The 15,565-nt window shown below is 32.9% G+C and overlaps 1 protein-coding gene across 1 annotated transcript; it reads right to left on the reverse strand.

Moving 5' to 3' along the window:
- Positions 1 to 2,717: 2,717 nt before the first annotated feature.
- LOC122598010 (calcium-dependent protein kinase 26-like) lies at positions 2,718 to 8,752 on the reverse strand. Its single transcript, XM_043770615.1, has 9 exons — positions 8,639 to 8,752; positions 6,962 to 7,780; positions 5,181 to 5,324; positions 4,951 to 5,103; positions 4,756 to 4,871; positions 3,926 to 4,093; positions 3,280 to 3,504; positions 3,055 to 3,184; positions 2,718 to 2,973 (listed from the first exon to the last, which is right to left on the reverse strand). Exons 2-8 carry the CDS (start codon positions 7,707 to 7,709, stop codon positions 3,071 to 3,073), a joined length of 1,668 nt encoding a protein of 555 aa, XP_043626550.1. The 5' UTR covers positions 7,710 to 7,780; positions 8,639 to 8,752; the 3' UTR covers positions 2,718 to 2,973; positions 3,055 to 3,070.
- Between the last annotated feature and the right edge of the window lie 6,813 nt (positions 8,753 to 15,565).

A 15,565-nucleotide genomic window follows, 5' to 3' on the forward strand; every position in this document is an offset into this window, starting at 1 on the left:
CTCCACAAGAGTTATTTTGTTGGTGGCCATCAGAAGTGATATTCAGAACAATATGGATTATGTTTTTGTGTATGGAAATTGCTTTGTGGATTATGTTTATGGTTTTCTCTTTCTTGATTAGGTCAATTGTAGATCTCAAGATTATGAATAGTGGTGTCAAATCCCTATTCAGATTAACAACTCTTTGGTGTACTTTTCGTATACATATATATGTGTATATGTGTATGTAGGTATATAGATTATGAAGATAGGAGGCGGCTAAAATATGGGAAAACATACATAACATTTAATGCTTCAGAGACAACCACCATAATCACCAAACCGTACCTCCATCCTATTTCTTTTTAATTATTAACTAATTATGCTCCTTTAATTAATTAATCAAAACAAACACAAACACCTTCCCGCCCATTGTATTATCCATCCTAAATTCAAACACAAACACCTTACACACTCACACCAAATTCAAAAATTGGCGCCTACATTAGTAGATGAGTTTCGATGCCTGCAAGTAGCCACCTCCTGCAACCCCTGCAACTACAATCCCGCCCAAAAACACAATTTCAAATAAAAGCGTACCATAACTAATTAACTAATATATATACACATGTATGATTTGTTTATACACCGTTCAATACATATATACATATACACACAATTATACACCGTTAAAAACACAAAAAATATCACCCATTGCGTCATATATCCAATGATGCGAAGCTCTCTGCATGACAAGTAAGCTTGGGGTAAAACTGGAGCAACCCTCCTTTAGTATGTAAAGAGGGATAAAAATAAATTAATCCATTTGTACAATTAAAGAAAATAATTATAATGAAAAAGGAAAAATTGAATTCATATATCTATATTTATATTTCTATCTCTACTCCCTAATAAAGCAAATCTCTCCTATTAAATATTTCTGTCTTTGAAATATCTTATTTGCCCTTGAACTTTTTTGTTTTTCTTTACGTAACTACCCAAAATCCCTAATAAAACAGACCGCCTTCCCTACTACTGCCGCCGCATTGCGTGGGTACCATGCTCGTACTATATTATAAAAGAAATAGCCCCCATGTTTATAGTTACATATGGGAAGTTGTCTAAAATATCCTTAATGCTTAAGTTATCTCTATTAACCCTTTACATCAATTACTTTTACGTCAATTGTCTACAACACTCATCGTCGCCTCCACCCCCAACAATCGCCTCCACCACCAGCAGTCGCCTCACTCACGACAACCTCGCCACCATGACTACCGTCGCATTGCGCGGGTACCGTACTAATAGGATATCGAAATGTTTAACAATCTTTAATAACATAATCATTTGGAATAAATAGTACTCCCTACGTCCCATTTTAAATGTCATAATTTGACTTTTCAAGTCTTTTTCCTCAAACTTTGACCGTAAATATCTTTGCTTGTGATATATATTACAGTAGTTGATGCAATTTATATCAATGAAAGATATGTTTAAAACTCAATTCATCTATATAGTTTTTATCAAGTGTTATAAAATACAAACAAAAATATTTACGGTTAAAATTGAAGGCAGAAGACTTGACAAGTCAAATCTGGACAATTAAAATGGAACGGAGAGAGTATATATATATATAGAGAGAGAGTAGAGAGAGAGAGAGAAAAGTGAGTATGGGGCTGTTATGCACCAAACTTGGATGAAAAACCCATCACATACCAATATTTTAATATTTTGAATCAATGTTTGGGCCCCCGTGATTTTTATAGTTTAAAAAAAGGTATGTGAGGGGTTTTTCATCCAACTTAGATACCTAACAGCCTCATATTCTCTTCCCTTATATATATATATATATATATGGGAAAAAGGGAATATAAGGTTCTCCGACACCTAAGCTTAGGTGTGGAACCCTTCACATACTCGTATTTTATTATTTCTTATTTAATGTATAAATGTATGGGCCTCCATGATTTTTATGGATTATAAAAACAATATATGAGTGTTTCACACCTAAGCTTAGATACCCGACAACCTTATATTCTCATCCCCTACATATATATATATATATATATATATATATATATATATATATATATATATATATATATATATATATATTATAGTTATAGATGCAAGTTATTTTAGGACCAATTATAGGACATGAGTTTTTGTAACTTACGCACCACCATGATCATCTCCTACCACCACCATGATTTTCCGGCCACCGCGTTACCGGAAAGTCTTAGTGTTTTTACAAAAAAGTCTTGTTTATCGTAGTAGATGATAATGGTGTGTAAGTTGCAAAAAATACATGTCCTAATTGATCCTAAAATAACCCACCCCGTTATATATATATATATATATTTTAGGTAAAATAAAATAAGTATTAATGTAAAACAAATAAAACAACATATATATTTCTTAACTGAAATCACCGTGATCGTCGATCAATTGCTTCGTGAATCTTTGTCCATCAATTTTAGCATGATTTAAAGGTTAAGTTCTTATTTTATTTGTTTTACTTTAATACTTATTTTACATTACCTAACCCTGTATATAGAGATAGAGATCTTTAGTACGAGTCTGTGTTTTCATTTTGTTAGTTTTGGTTCTGTTACAAAATCAAATAAGACATGTCAAGTAATTTAAGAGAATGACTAGCAAATAGCAATACCACTCAATGTTAATGAAAGTTGGAACGCTACTCGAGTTTGAATCTAAAAACAATACTCTATAGGGGGTTATCACAAAATTCCCGAAAGATCGAACCCATAATAGATTAAAATTACATTGAAATTATACAAGTTTCAAAGTTGTTCTTAAACAGAACAACTTTAGTATCACGTACTATGAACAAAACTTATAAAATGTACAAGTCCCATATTACAAAGGTTAGATAAAGAATTTCTAAACATCCAAAGTCTTGCCAGACTATAACTAAAGTAGTGAATGAAGCCGGTTTCTTTTCAATCTCAATCGTATAACTGTGACATGCCGCTGTCATCCAGCATAACATTTGTAATCAGTAATTTTGTATACAATTCTCAAACCTCACTATAAATAATTACATTTAGAAACCTGTATTATTGAGATGCTAGCATTCCTCACGCTTGCTGATGTTAAGACTTTTTCTCATTGTTCGCCTTCCAATACCTGCATTTCCTTTAGTCATCATAGCTACAAATTCCCCATAATCGATTCTCCCGTCCTGAGAGAAACATAAGAAAACGGGTATACTACTGCATTATTAAAATAAATAAATTACAATGACTTTTCTTGATAATTTGATATTGAATGACTTACATTATCTTGATCGACTTCCTTAATGATATCCTCCACATAAAAATCAGTCATATTGTGATCTGTACATGCTTGTTGAAGCTCATCAACTGTAATATAACCACTTCCGTCCTTATCAAAATACCGGAAAGCAGAAACAAGATGCTCCTCACGGTCCAGCTTGTTCAGGTGCATGGTAGCAGCTACAAATTCTCCATAGTCGATTGTGCCACTGTTATCCACATCTGCCTAAATTGATTACATATTAGATTAGTTGACAGAAAAAAATCTTCACAAACCTATAAAATTTAGTACAAATGGCCAAACAATCCAAGGACAGCAGCCAACATCATTAGTAGAGGTGGCCAAATAATCCAAGGACAGCAGCCAACGAAATGTTGCTCTGAAACATTTTTTGACAAATCATATTAATTATCATAGTGGGTAAAATATGATTACCAAAAAATATATTATTCAATTAATAACCTTCTATAATAGAAGGTTTTTATCATATTTCTTGCCGCTTTAGAGAAGGTTTTTAGCTATCTTCCCTAATTTATTTTACCCGTTTTATGTAGAGATGAAACATAAACCCAAAGCAACCAATTCATAGTGCCTCTTCAAGTGTTCAATTTAACAGGAGGAAACCATCTAGTAAAAACTGTCCTACCGCATCCATAAGATCACGAATCTCTGTATCTTTTAACGTCGAACCGAACCTTTTTAAACCAGCTTTGAGTTCATCAAACGTAATTGCACCACTGTTATCTGTATCCATTGATTTGAACATTTCTTTCAGACCGGCGATCTCTTCTTCAGACAAGCTTTCAGCTATTACCTGTTGCCAAATAAGATTGAAAACGATTATCTGCCATTGCACTATTAACGTAGCAATGGTCTCACCGACATACTTTGTATTCCTTTTTAATTTCAACTTTATATTGGCCTCTTGCAAAAACTTGATGAGAAAAGCACATACAGGTATGTCTTTGGATGCGAGTTAATGATGATTAATGAGATGTTAAAAAAACAGAATGGGAGTTAATTAAGTAATTTAGATGTGCCCGGAAAAATATTTGTTCTAACTTCCAACAACATATAACTTCTTATAATGTGATAATTTAGCTCAGCAGAAAAAAAGAAACTGATTCACTAAACAATTACAACTGATTAATAACACCGTTCATACAAACTAAAGTAAAAGACCATTATTATTTATGGATGGAGGACGTGTAACACCAAAGATTATAATGTTTATGAAGCTGTACATATCAAAGTTTCCTGGCAACATGTCTAGCTGCTTCTAATAATAATAATAAAAAAATGACAATAAAATTGCAATCAGCAAGTAGGGTTGCATTTAAAGATAAAGGAAGTACACTTGTGATGAACCCTATCTCGCATCTAATAACCTAAACAAGAATAATGGATAAGATATAATGGTGCATTTGTATAAAAAGAGTAGAGTGACATGAAATGATGTAAATAAAATCCACATACCCGCAAAGCCATTTTCTTTAATTTGTTCATTGCAGAGAATTGCTTCAAACGAGAAAGAACAGCGGGATCAAGTGCCCTATCAGGAGCAACACCGTTTTCACATATCCATGGATGACCTGTAATAAATTCGTTAACACATATATACATACAATATCGCAAGTAAGATTTACGGAGTACAATAATACCAGTACATACAGAGAACTTGATGAGCAGTTAAACGACTTGAAGGTTGAGAGCATAACATCTTCTCGATAAGATCCTTCCCACTATCAGATATAAGAGGCCATGGGTCCGACTCAAAGTCTATATTGGCCTTCAAAACTGCATCAAATATCCCTTGTTGTGTTTCTACAAAAAGAGAAGTCAAACAAGCATTCAGGAACATCAACACCATAGCCATAAAACATAAGAGTGTTGCTACATACCAGCCCAAAATGGAGGAACACCACTTAGAAGTATATAAAGTATCACCCCTGCAGTCCAGACATCTGCTTCAGGACCATAATGCTTCAAAAGCACCTCTGGGGCAACATAATACGGGCTTCCAACAACATCAGTGAAAACTTGACCTGTAGCACAATCCCGCTACACATTAATATTCCAGATGATGTGACAAGCTAGATGTTACATAGTTGGACAGCAAAACAGGATGCTTAAATGTGCATTTTCAAACTGAATACTGTGACTTGAATAATCATTTAAAGATCAGTGTTGTAAATAGCGGTGCCGTTATAACGGTAACGGAGGTCCACCGTTACGTTAAGGGGGTTGGAGGGTAAATTTCAAGGTCTGAGATGAGTGAATAAAGGTCAAATAATGGATTTAATGGCCTTAACGGCCGTTATAACGGGATTTAATGGTCAAATAACGGATATAACGGAGTTTAATGGAGCTTAATGGTCAAATAACGGTCAAAAGACATCCTTTTTGACTAATTTTGTTAGAAAATTGCTAATATGTATATTTTTTATATAAGATCCTTTATATTGTATAGTCTCCGTTATAACGCCGTTATAACTCCGCGAAATGAGATTTAACCTTAAAGGTAGTCGCCCGCCGAGTGAACGCGAAACGTTATTTACAACTTTGTTAAAGATAAAGTGTTTATTAATAGTAGGAATCAGATACACATTTTCAAAGTGAAAACTAATTCTTGATAAAACTTAAATATGTCTTAAAAAAAGTGAAGATAATTAGGTAATTTCACACTGTTCTTTTATCTCAATAATCAACTATGGTTACTTATGTGATCGATTTGAACCTAAATAATCATAATCAATATTGTCAAACATTTAAAACGGAATATTGTGACTTGATACCAGTATACCACTTCACATTACGTAAACAGGTGCATTTAATTAAGTAAAAGTCAATCCACCCTCAAAATGCTCAAGATCAATAATAACCACTAAATTAAAAAGTATTAATCTCACAAGTGCTACTTTTGGACAAAATCTACAACTCATTGTCATCAATAATCAAGACAATAACTAAATCTGATTTAACAATACTAGTATGAGGGGCTATGTAGTCAATTTCGGTGGTATATCAGTTTTCAGTCCTCCACTGGTATACCGGTATAGATTTGTCCAAAATTTCGGTACCGAGATTTTCGGTGAAATTTACCGAAATCGGTCAAATTTCGGTCCAAATTTCGGTGGTATTTCGGTGGTATACTAGTTTTTCATTTTTTTTTTTTTTTTTTTTTTTATTAGACTATTTTTTTCCAAACTAAAAAACAACATAAGAAATAGTAAAATTTTGAAGTATTAACACTAATCTATCGAAGATTGACACTTTTAAGCTTGAACTTGATACTTAGATCGAGTATTTACTTAATATAATTCCTATTTGTGTGTATAATTGCAATCTTTTTGGTATATATATAATTATGTATAATATTTTTCATAATATTAAGATCACCGAAATACCACTGAAATACCACTGAAATAACCGATATTTCAAATACCATTGCTTGACCGAAACACCGAAATTTTGGTCCTTAACTACTTAGATGAGGGGTTGAATAATCAATTTATGAATTTGTTGTACTAGAGCCTTGAGCGCATTCACCTATAGTATACTTAATGGCACTCAAAGTAAAACTAGATTTTATAAAGTCTTGCCCTCTAAGGTACACATGTGGGCTCCTCAATTAGTAAAGTTATAATTAACTACTGAAATCAATCATTGCTTTTAAGTTCACCTGGCTTGAAGAAAACTGAGAGTCCAAAATCAATGGCCTTGAGTGAGAAATCATCATCCTTGTTTATCAACAAAAAATTCTCCGGCTTCAAATCTCTATGCATAACTCCAAGAGAATGACATGCCTCAACAACACCCACAATGATCTTTGTCAACTCAGCTGCTTTCCTCTCACTATACTGCCCTCTTTCAATGATCCTATCAAACAATTCCCCACCATTACAAAGCTCCATAACGATATGAACATACAAAAGATCTTCATATGCACCCTTGATCGTTACGATATTCTTGTGTCCGGCCAAATGATGCATTATCTGTATCTCCCTCCTTACATCCTCAACATCTTCTTTTGAAATCAACTTCCTCTTTGAAATAGACTTGCATGCATAGTTTATACCTGTTGCATTATCGGTACATAGATAGGTTGTACCAAATTGACCTTGACCAAGTTTTTGACCCAACGTGTAAAGATCACGAATGTTAGCGGTCTTGTGGCCGAGAACATAATAAGCCTGATTTGCATTGTGTCCGTTCATGGCCACTTCTTTAGGTGGGGTTTTCGGGCTGGGATTTGAATGGGAATTTGTATTTTTTGGGGGAATTTTTTCAGACACACGTTTTTGAGGGTTCACAGGCGTAGATGAAAAGCTTGAGGAGTTGTTATATCGTTTGGAACTTGATTTGTGTTGGGGCGGATTAGAGCCTTGACTGATTTTTACTGCAAAAGATCCACGACACGTATTGCCCATAAAAAACAATCAAGAATCCTTGACAAAAGTTTCAGCCTTTTGTTGAGCCCATGCTATTTTCATCAAACTAACTGCAACAACATAACTTCCTACCGATTAGCATAAAGAACCATGTTAACGACAAAAAATTAAAAGACATGCTTTTCCCTATTTTTATCATCTTAAGAACATATATCATAGGCATAATGAAGACAAACACTCTCTGTTAAAAGCATAAAATACATGTAACATACCATATTATATATTTGTAGCCAAACGAAAATATCATCTCTTACATAATATCTTAACTAAGCAAGCAAAACCATTTCAACAGGAATCAAATTAATATTATTTAGACAAACTTGATATGAAATAGTGTTTCATTACTAATAATCTTGAAATTATCCATATGGCAGGCGGGTATCATTAATTACTCGTATGCATATATAACTCCATTGGAGTTAACTTAAAACCACATGGTGGGGTTTTTTTAACGGAAAATGTTAGTTGTCGGTAGTTAGTTTCTTTAAGGTAGTCATCATATGTCAATTTATTACGGTAGTCATCAAGCACATTAAGCATAAGATTGCTTAAACTGAGATAGAAACCCATATAGGAATGAAAAAGAAAATGATTCTTGACTAATAATAACAAATTAACAAGAAGAAAAATTATCTAGAAACTAAGATGGGGGTGATATCATTATAACAAAACCTATATATACAAAGATAAAGTTAACAAACTCATTCCTTACCCAAAAATCATAGGAGAGTGATGATTTACACATTTGAGAAATTTTATTCTTGGTCAATGGTCAACAATCTTAACATAATAACAATATTTGTAAATTATTATAAAACCCATTTGAATAATAATAATAATAATAATAATAATAATAAAGCATTTCTTGAAGAAGATCATATGTAAAAATTAAAGATAAGTAAAAGTACCAGGAAGGTTGATTGAATATGAAAACCGCGATCACGTCATAGAATGATGATGATTTTTAAGTTATGGGATGATGGGATACCTGGTGGGGGGGCCTGTATATTTTGATTTAAACCAGCAATTGGGCTTTTTTTTTATTTGTATTTTGATTTGATGTCTATATTCTATGAAAATTTCGGATCTTTCCCCCGTGTTTATTGCCAATAAAGATTTCGGAATGGGGCATAAATATCAATTAAAATTGGGTAATGTATTTATACCACAAATTTTGATACAGTACAACTTTCTAAACACTCTATATAAGTTATAAATATGTATGTGTGGTAGATTTATCACAACCCGTAGTACGAATAACACTTTCCATTAAAATTAAGAGAAAGTTACATTTTTCGTCTTTTAATTTAGCACGTTTTGCATTTTTCGTCTCTAAAATGAAAAAAAAAAAAACACTTAAATTTGCCACTTTTATCACTTTTCGTCCCCGCGATCACGTTGTTAGTTTTTCTTCATTAAGGTTGCCAACATTCGTTAGTTTTTTTGTTCACTTTTAGTCTTTCATTTTTTCACTTTTTTTTATTTTTAAAAATGTCAAAACTGCCTAATGATGTAAAAACCGTAAAGCAGTAAGCAATGAATCATAAAAGATACTATTGAATGAGTAGAGTCAGTCTCAAATAATACAAAGAAAACACTAATATCTATGAACATATGACAATTTATTGAACGAGACAAATACATACAGATATAATTAACACCATGAATAAATAAAATCAAAAACATTATATGTCATCTCTACTAATGTACTAAAATGCGACTGATGTTTTTCTTTAAGTGACGCATGAAAGGGACCCAAGCCCTAATAGCCCTGCTAAATGGTGATTCAACATATATTAAAGCGCCGCATGTCTTTTTTAGGCTATACTTAATTTTTAAAAAAATTCTTTTAAGATAGCATTAATAAACAATAAATATTTATACTTTTTGTATTATTAAAATTAAACATATATAGGTAAATTATTCTTTTTAACATTTTCGATTATTGAACTTTACAAATCGTCAAACCAATCCACGGTTATCCTATAATGCTTTTGTTTAGTATATTGTGTATTATAAATTTCAATAAATATATTTGATAAGTATAAATATAAACATAAATTGTAATATGTTTCTTACTCTACTTTTAATAACGGTTTATACACCATTGGGCAGTTATGAAATTATCAATATGAGAAAAAGTGAAAAAAAAAAATGGGAAGGACGAAAAGTGAACAAAAAATAACGAATGTTGGCAACCTTAAGGAAGAAAAACTAACACCGTTATCGCGGGGACGAAAAGTGAAAAAAAAAATGTCAAGTTTAGGGTTTCTTTTGCTATTTTTTCACTTTAAGAACGAAAAATGCAAAACGTGTCAAGTTTAAGGACGAAAATGTAAATTTCTCTAAAATTAATTTACTATTTATTATATTCCATAAAAACCTTAACGTACCCGCGAAATGCGATGCCGGAGGATGAGGTCTGATGGTGACAATGACGGATGATGATGGTTGCAACAAATAGTGTTGGTGTCGCTGTCAATAGTGCAAGCGGATGTAAATGTAACTGATTTAAAAGTGATAGTATAAAATTGTGAAAATGTTTTAGGAGATGAAGGTTTATTTGTAATATAAGAGTTTAAGATGTAAATTAGTTCATTAAGGACAAATTGAGTAATTCATAATAACTTTGCATAAGAAGGGTTCATTAAGAGCAATTAGGTTAGATCTAAACTAGTTATCTTGTAACATTTTCCAAAACGACAATAAGGTCTCTGCCAACCGTCGACATCATCCTTCTCTTCCTCACTGTTACATCAGTTTTTCTCTTAAATCACCTTTTCCTCACTCAATACCAACCTTACCCCTTTCTCACCTCTTATTTATTTATATTTTATATTTATTCAAAAATAAAATAAACTTCCTTTTATTAAATAAAAACTTTATATTAATATCAAAACTATAACACTAATTAAAAAAAGAAAATATTCCTTCCGTCCCATTTCAGTCGTCATGTTGACCAACTTTGACCGTAAATAACTTTGTTTGTGTCATGTAATAATTGAAATCTTAAAAATAAAAAGTTATACTATTAAAGTTTTCAAAAAGTAAAAGATTGTAAAAGAAAAACAAAAATAAAAAAACCATAATAAATCTTGAAAACCACACAAACTCATGCGTCTTCATCTTCAACCTTTCTTCTTTTCAATTTCCTTTTTAAAACTAAACCTACAACAATATATACACATAATATATATAAGAAAAAGTGAAGGTGGTGCTGTTATGCACCCAACTTGGGTGAAATCCCCCTTACATACTAATTTTTTTACTATTTAATATATAATTAATAAATAATTGGCCCTCCATGTATTTTATGGTTAAAAAAATTAGCATGTGAGGGGTGGAATTTTCATAAACAAGTAAAGATTATGATTAACTTAAGTTAGATTAGATCATAATAATCATTATTTTATTTTGTTTTAATTTTCTTGCAGTAATAATTTTTGACCCAATAATCCTTTTTGAAAAACTTTTTGTAGTGGACCTGAATTTTAATCCTAAGTAATGATGACTTGCACTATATCGAGCCATCTTCTTATCCTTCTCCAATGCTTACAACTTAATCTGAGATGAACACATTCTCAAATATTTTGAAAAACAGAATTGAGACTATATATTCTTTTGACATCCAATTTCACAATTTGATTTTTCTGAAAATCAGGGGGGTTTGGTGAGATTTTGGGTCATCAAGATCACTCACAAACACCGATGATGGTTTAAGTATCCATTTATAATCTTTAAGTTTCATAAAATACGTAAATGACGCTAGAATATTATTATGCATGCATAGAAAAACCAAGTATTTTGGTAAGTGTTGATAAATGATATACAATGTGTTGAGTAGGAACCATTAAACATGCTATCAAAGATATGCTTATAAGGCCGGTGCCAACCCCGTCCAAAAAGCTCAGCGTAAACCCTCTTCTTCTCTTCATGGGTTGGCACTAGCTCGGCGTGCACCCTTTTTCTTTCCGCCCCTTCCTCCCAGCGCCGAGTGAAGATGAGTCCAAGTGGGATCCAAGTGGGGCCGAGTGTAAAGTAAACAAAATAAAAGTGTTTTTTTCCAGATTTATACAATTATATATATAGAGTATGTATATGTGTGTGTATTTGTGTGGAGGAGAAGAAGATGAAAATTTAAGTGTTTTTTTTTTATTCTTTCTATTAGATGGCCGTGTATTTGTGTGTGTGTTTGGGTTTTACTTGCTTTCTTATTTAATTTTTTTAATTTAAGTTTTAATGTTTTATGTTTATTATATTTTATTTTATGAAGTTTATCTAATTTAATATTTTATGTAAATTTTATTAATGTGTAATGTTTTATTTTATATAAAAGTCGAGGAAAAGATGAGGAAGAGGTAGGGTTGGTAGTGAGCATGAAGAGGTGATTTAAGGAGAGAGAAAAGCTGATGTGACAGTGAGGAAGAGCCAGGAAGAGCTGTAGGGTTGGCAGAGGCCTAATGTCTCTCCTTATACTACCAAGTTCTTTCCCACTTCTTCCACTATTCATTAGTTTTTCTCTCTCTTAGAACACCCACTCCTTATACTACTCGCTTTTTCCCTACTTCTTCCACTATTCCTCCATTATTTTATTATTTCATTTTTCTTTTTCACAAAATTAAACAAACACATTTTATTATTAAACAAAAACATTACAATACATAGAAATAAAACATTACATCCTAAAAACCCATTAACTTACAAATTAAACCTAGGAATTAAAACACATTAAACTACAAATACAATTTAAACAAAATTAGCTACGCTTTGTTTGACAATTCTATGGTCTTGCCAAAAGGCGAGACAATCTTTCAGCACATCGTAACACGCCTCATACTGAAATCGGGTCAGACCATGAACCTTTATATAGAGCTCATGAGCGGCATTATATACTTATTTGTCGTATGCACCACTCTGTCATCCTTGATCTTGATGTCTCTTCAAGATTGCTCCAAACTGTTTGACAGTTTTCTTGATCTTGTTCCATTTCCCTTGTAGTTGACCCTTGTTGCGCTCTCCCGCTGGGCAGTTGTTGTTGAACCCTTCGATCACTTTAGCCCAAAACTTTGTCTCATCTTGGCTAATCCCCACAACCGAGTCCTGTAAAGCATGTGTTCACGCTCAGCCAACAAAACCGCCTCCTACATTGACCACTTCGCCTTATCCGCTACAACAACCCTTTTTTTTGTCAACCGTTTGGGTGGTGCAGGAACTTCTTCCACTTCTTACTCTGCAGAGGCGACACTAGTTCGTGTCGGTTGAAAAGAAATCTCACATACTGGCCTCTGGTAAGTTTGATTCGCAGCTTGAAATTGCTGAAATTGTTGCATTAACATGGACTGCTGAAACTGTTCATTAAACACGGGCGAATTCAAGAAATGCGAAAAATGGTTCACTTAAACCTGGCTCTGATACCAACTTGTAACACCCGACTTTTAGAAATATGGATTTCAAAATTCTTTTAAATAAAACAACCGTTAAATGCGGAAACGTCCCATTAAAAACTTAACCATTTCTTAACGGAAATGTCGATAAAGGTTTTGGTGTTACTTATTGCATCATAACGACAATCCAAGAAATCCACATTCAAACAACCAAACAACCAAACTAAATATCCAACGACATAATTATTAAAAGTCTAAATAAATGAGGCAAAGCTATGGCAACATAAAGTCTTCATAAAAGCAGCCATCTACCCATGCCTCACTCTAAGCAATCTTCAACGACCAACCTAAGGAAACACAACATTTTCAACAAACAAGTGTCAGCTTTTAAAGCTGAGTAAGATAACCACAGGTTGTATAAAACGGTTGCCAGTTCAAACATCTTTTAAAACTATCATACGCATGTTAAGTAATAAACAACAACAACAACAACAACAACAATAAGCATTAGGAATATCATATCCCTAAATGTGCCTAACAACCTCACCGATCGACAATAAACATCTCAACAAATCAACATCAGGTTATGCCACAACAAAGCCAAGTAACTTATGTCACTTGTTATCGACAATATAAAATGTGTGAAGGCGGTCAATTGACCTTTAGGAAGCCTCACACCCGACATGATGGGTAGACCATTCGGTGGTCCATCGGCGTCGTTACAGATGGCATAACCAATCCACGGGAAAACCGGCATCAACAACAATGGCCAGCCCACGCCATCCGGCAAACCCCAACAACAGACTGAATCGAATGAGGGTTATCATGATTACCCCAATCGACAGCGACGATAGCATACTAGCCAAGGCTAGCATGGGTTAAGCTTAACACTTTCGACAATAATTATACTCGAGTATCATCATCAACAACAACAAAACAACAATACAACTTTTAGGGCCCTTAACGTGCTCGTGACATGGCAATCCTACCAATTCTAGTGTACTAGATGTACAAACCAACATGTATCCAACAAAACATCAATCTCAATCATATCCAACATCTAAGCATGCATATCAAATATAACGAGAAATATAAGATCATTAGCATGCATTAACAACACCCAAGTAACCTCCCGTGAGTTCTCATACCCAACATACGTATGAAAGGGCTTTAACAAACATTTATTATGAAAGCTAAGTTTTCATTGTGTCCCTCATGTCAAAAGATAGTTATCTTACCTCAATAAGCACGCAAAACAAACTCTCGTCAACACGCAACAATGAATGTTCATACCTCCAAAACCTACGATATATAAAGGAACCTAATTAACTTCTGCTTAATTAAATTTCTAATAACAAATACTCACAATCATTGCCCTCTTAATGAAAACTCAAGATCATGCCTTATTAATACATCTTATAACTTCAAAGTACAACTATAATTCATGCTACAATAGTTTTAGAAGATAAAAGTACAATATAATAGTTTTATCATATATTAAACTATAAGGAACAAAATGAAAGTTCTGATTTTTAAACTATAAGGACCAGAACTGTAAAATCTGAAACTGTAGGGACCATAACTGTCAGATTCGAAACTATAAGGACCAACAACGACAAGTTTTGAAACGTCAGGGACCAAAAATGTTATTTTTAAAACTTCGGGGACCAGAAATGGCAAGTACCGAAACATCAGGGACCCAAAATGTATTTTCTGAAAAAATAGGGACTGAAAACGTTAACTTTGAAACTACAGGGACTAAAAGTGTAATTATGCTTACATCAGCACGATGACATCAGATGATGTCAGCGCTGATGGGACTTTGGTTCTTGACGGGGCTTTGCAAAAAACTTCACCTGCTGCTGTTTCTTTTTTTTTTAATTTTCTTTCATCAAAAGCTATATACATACGATATTTAGAAACATGATTTCTACTTCGTTAATGAACGGATTTAACTGATTCTTTTTGAAAAATATTCTTTTTTCAACAAAGAATATAACTCCGGAACAGATTTTATTTAAATTCTCTGTATAATGATAAAACGACAGAAACGTTAAGATACATGTATAGATCTTTAAAATGAGATTCCGGATTCGTTATTCAACCAAATCAGGTGATTCTTTTTGCAAAATTCATTATTTTCAGAAGCAAATATACTACAGAAAATAAATTTCGTTCAAATCACTGCTATCACCAGATTTCATGAAAAACGTATTGAAAGCTTTACGGATCCTAACGAAATTGATGCGTGTGAATCAAGATACTTCCAAATAATTACACAACGTTAATATACATCAATAATAAACTGTTTTACAGAACTAATCTCTACTTGTATGAAAGTCATCATTGAGATCTCAAATTATGCTCGAAAACGTTAATTTTCGGTATGAAAATCTCTAGACACAAGTAAAGATAATTGTAATAAATCATGTATTGAAAGAAAAACATACT

This window comes from Erigeron canadensis, chromosome 4 (genome assembly GCF_010389155.1).
Source record: "Erigeron canadensis isolate Cc75 chromosome 4, C_canadensis_v1, whole genome shotgun sequence".
NCBI classification, from domain to species: Eukaryota; Viridiplantae; Streptophyta; class Magnoliopsida; order Asterales; family Asteraceae; genus Erigeron; species Erigeron canadensis.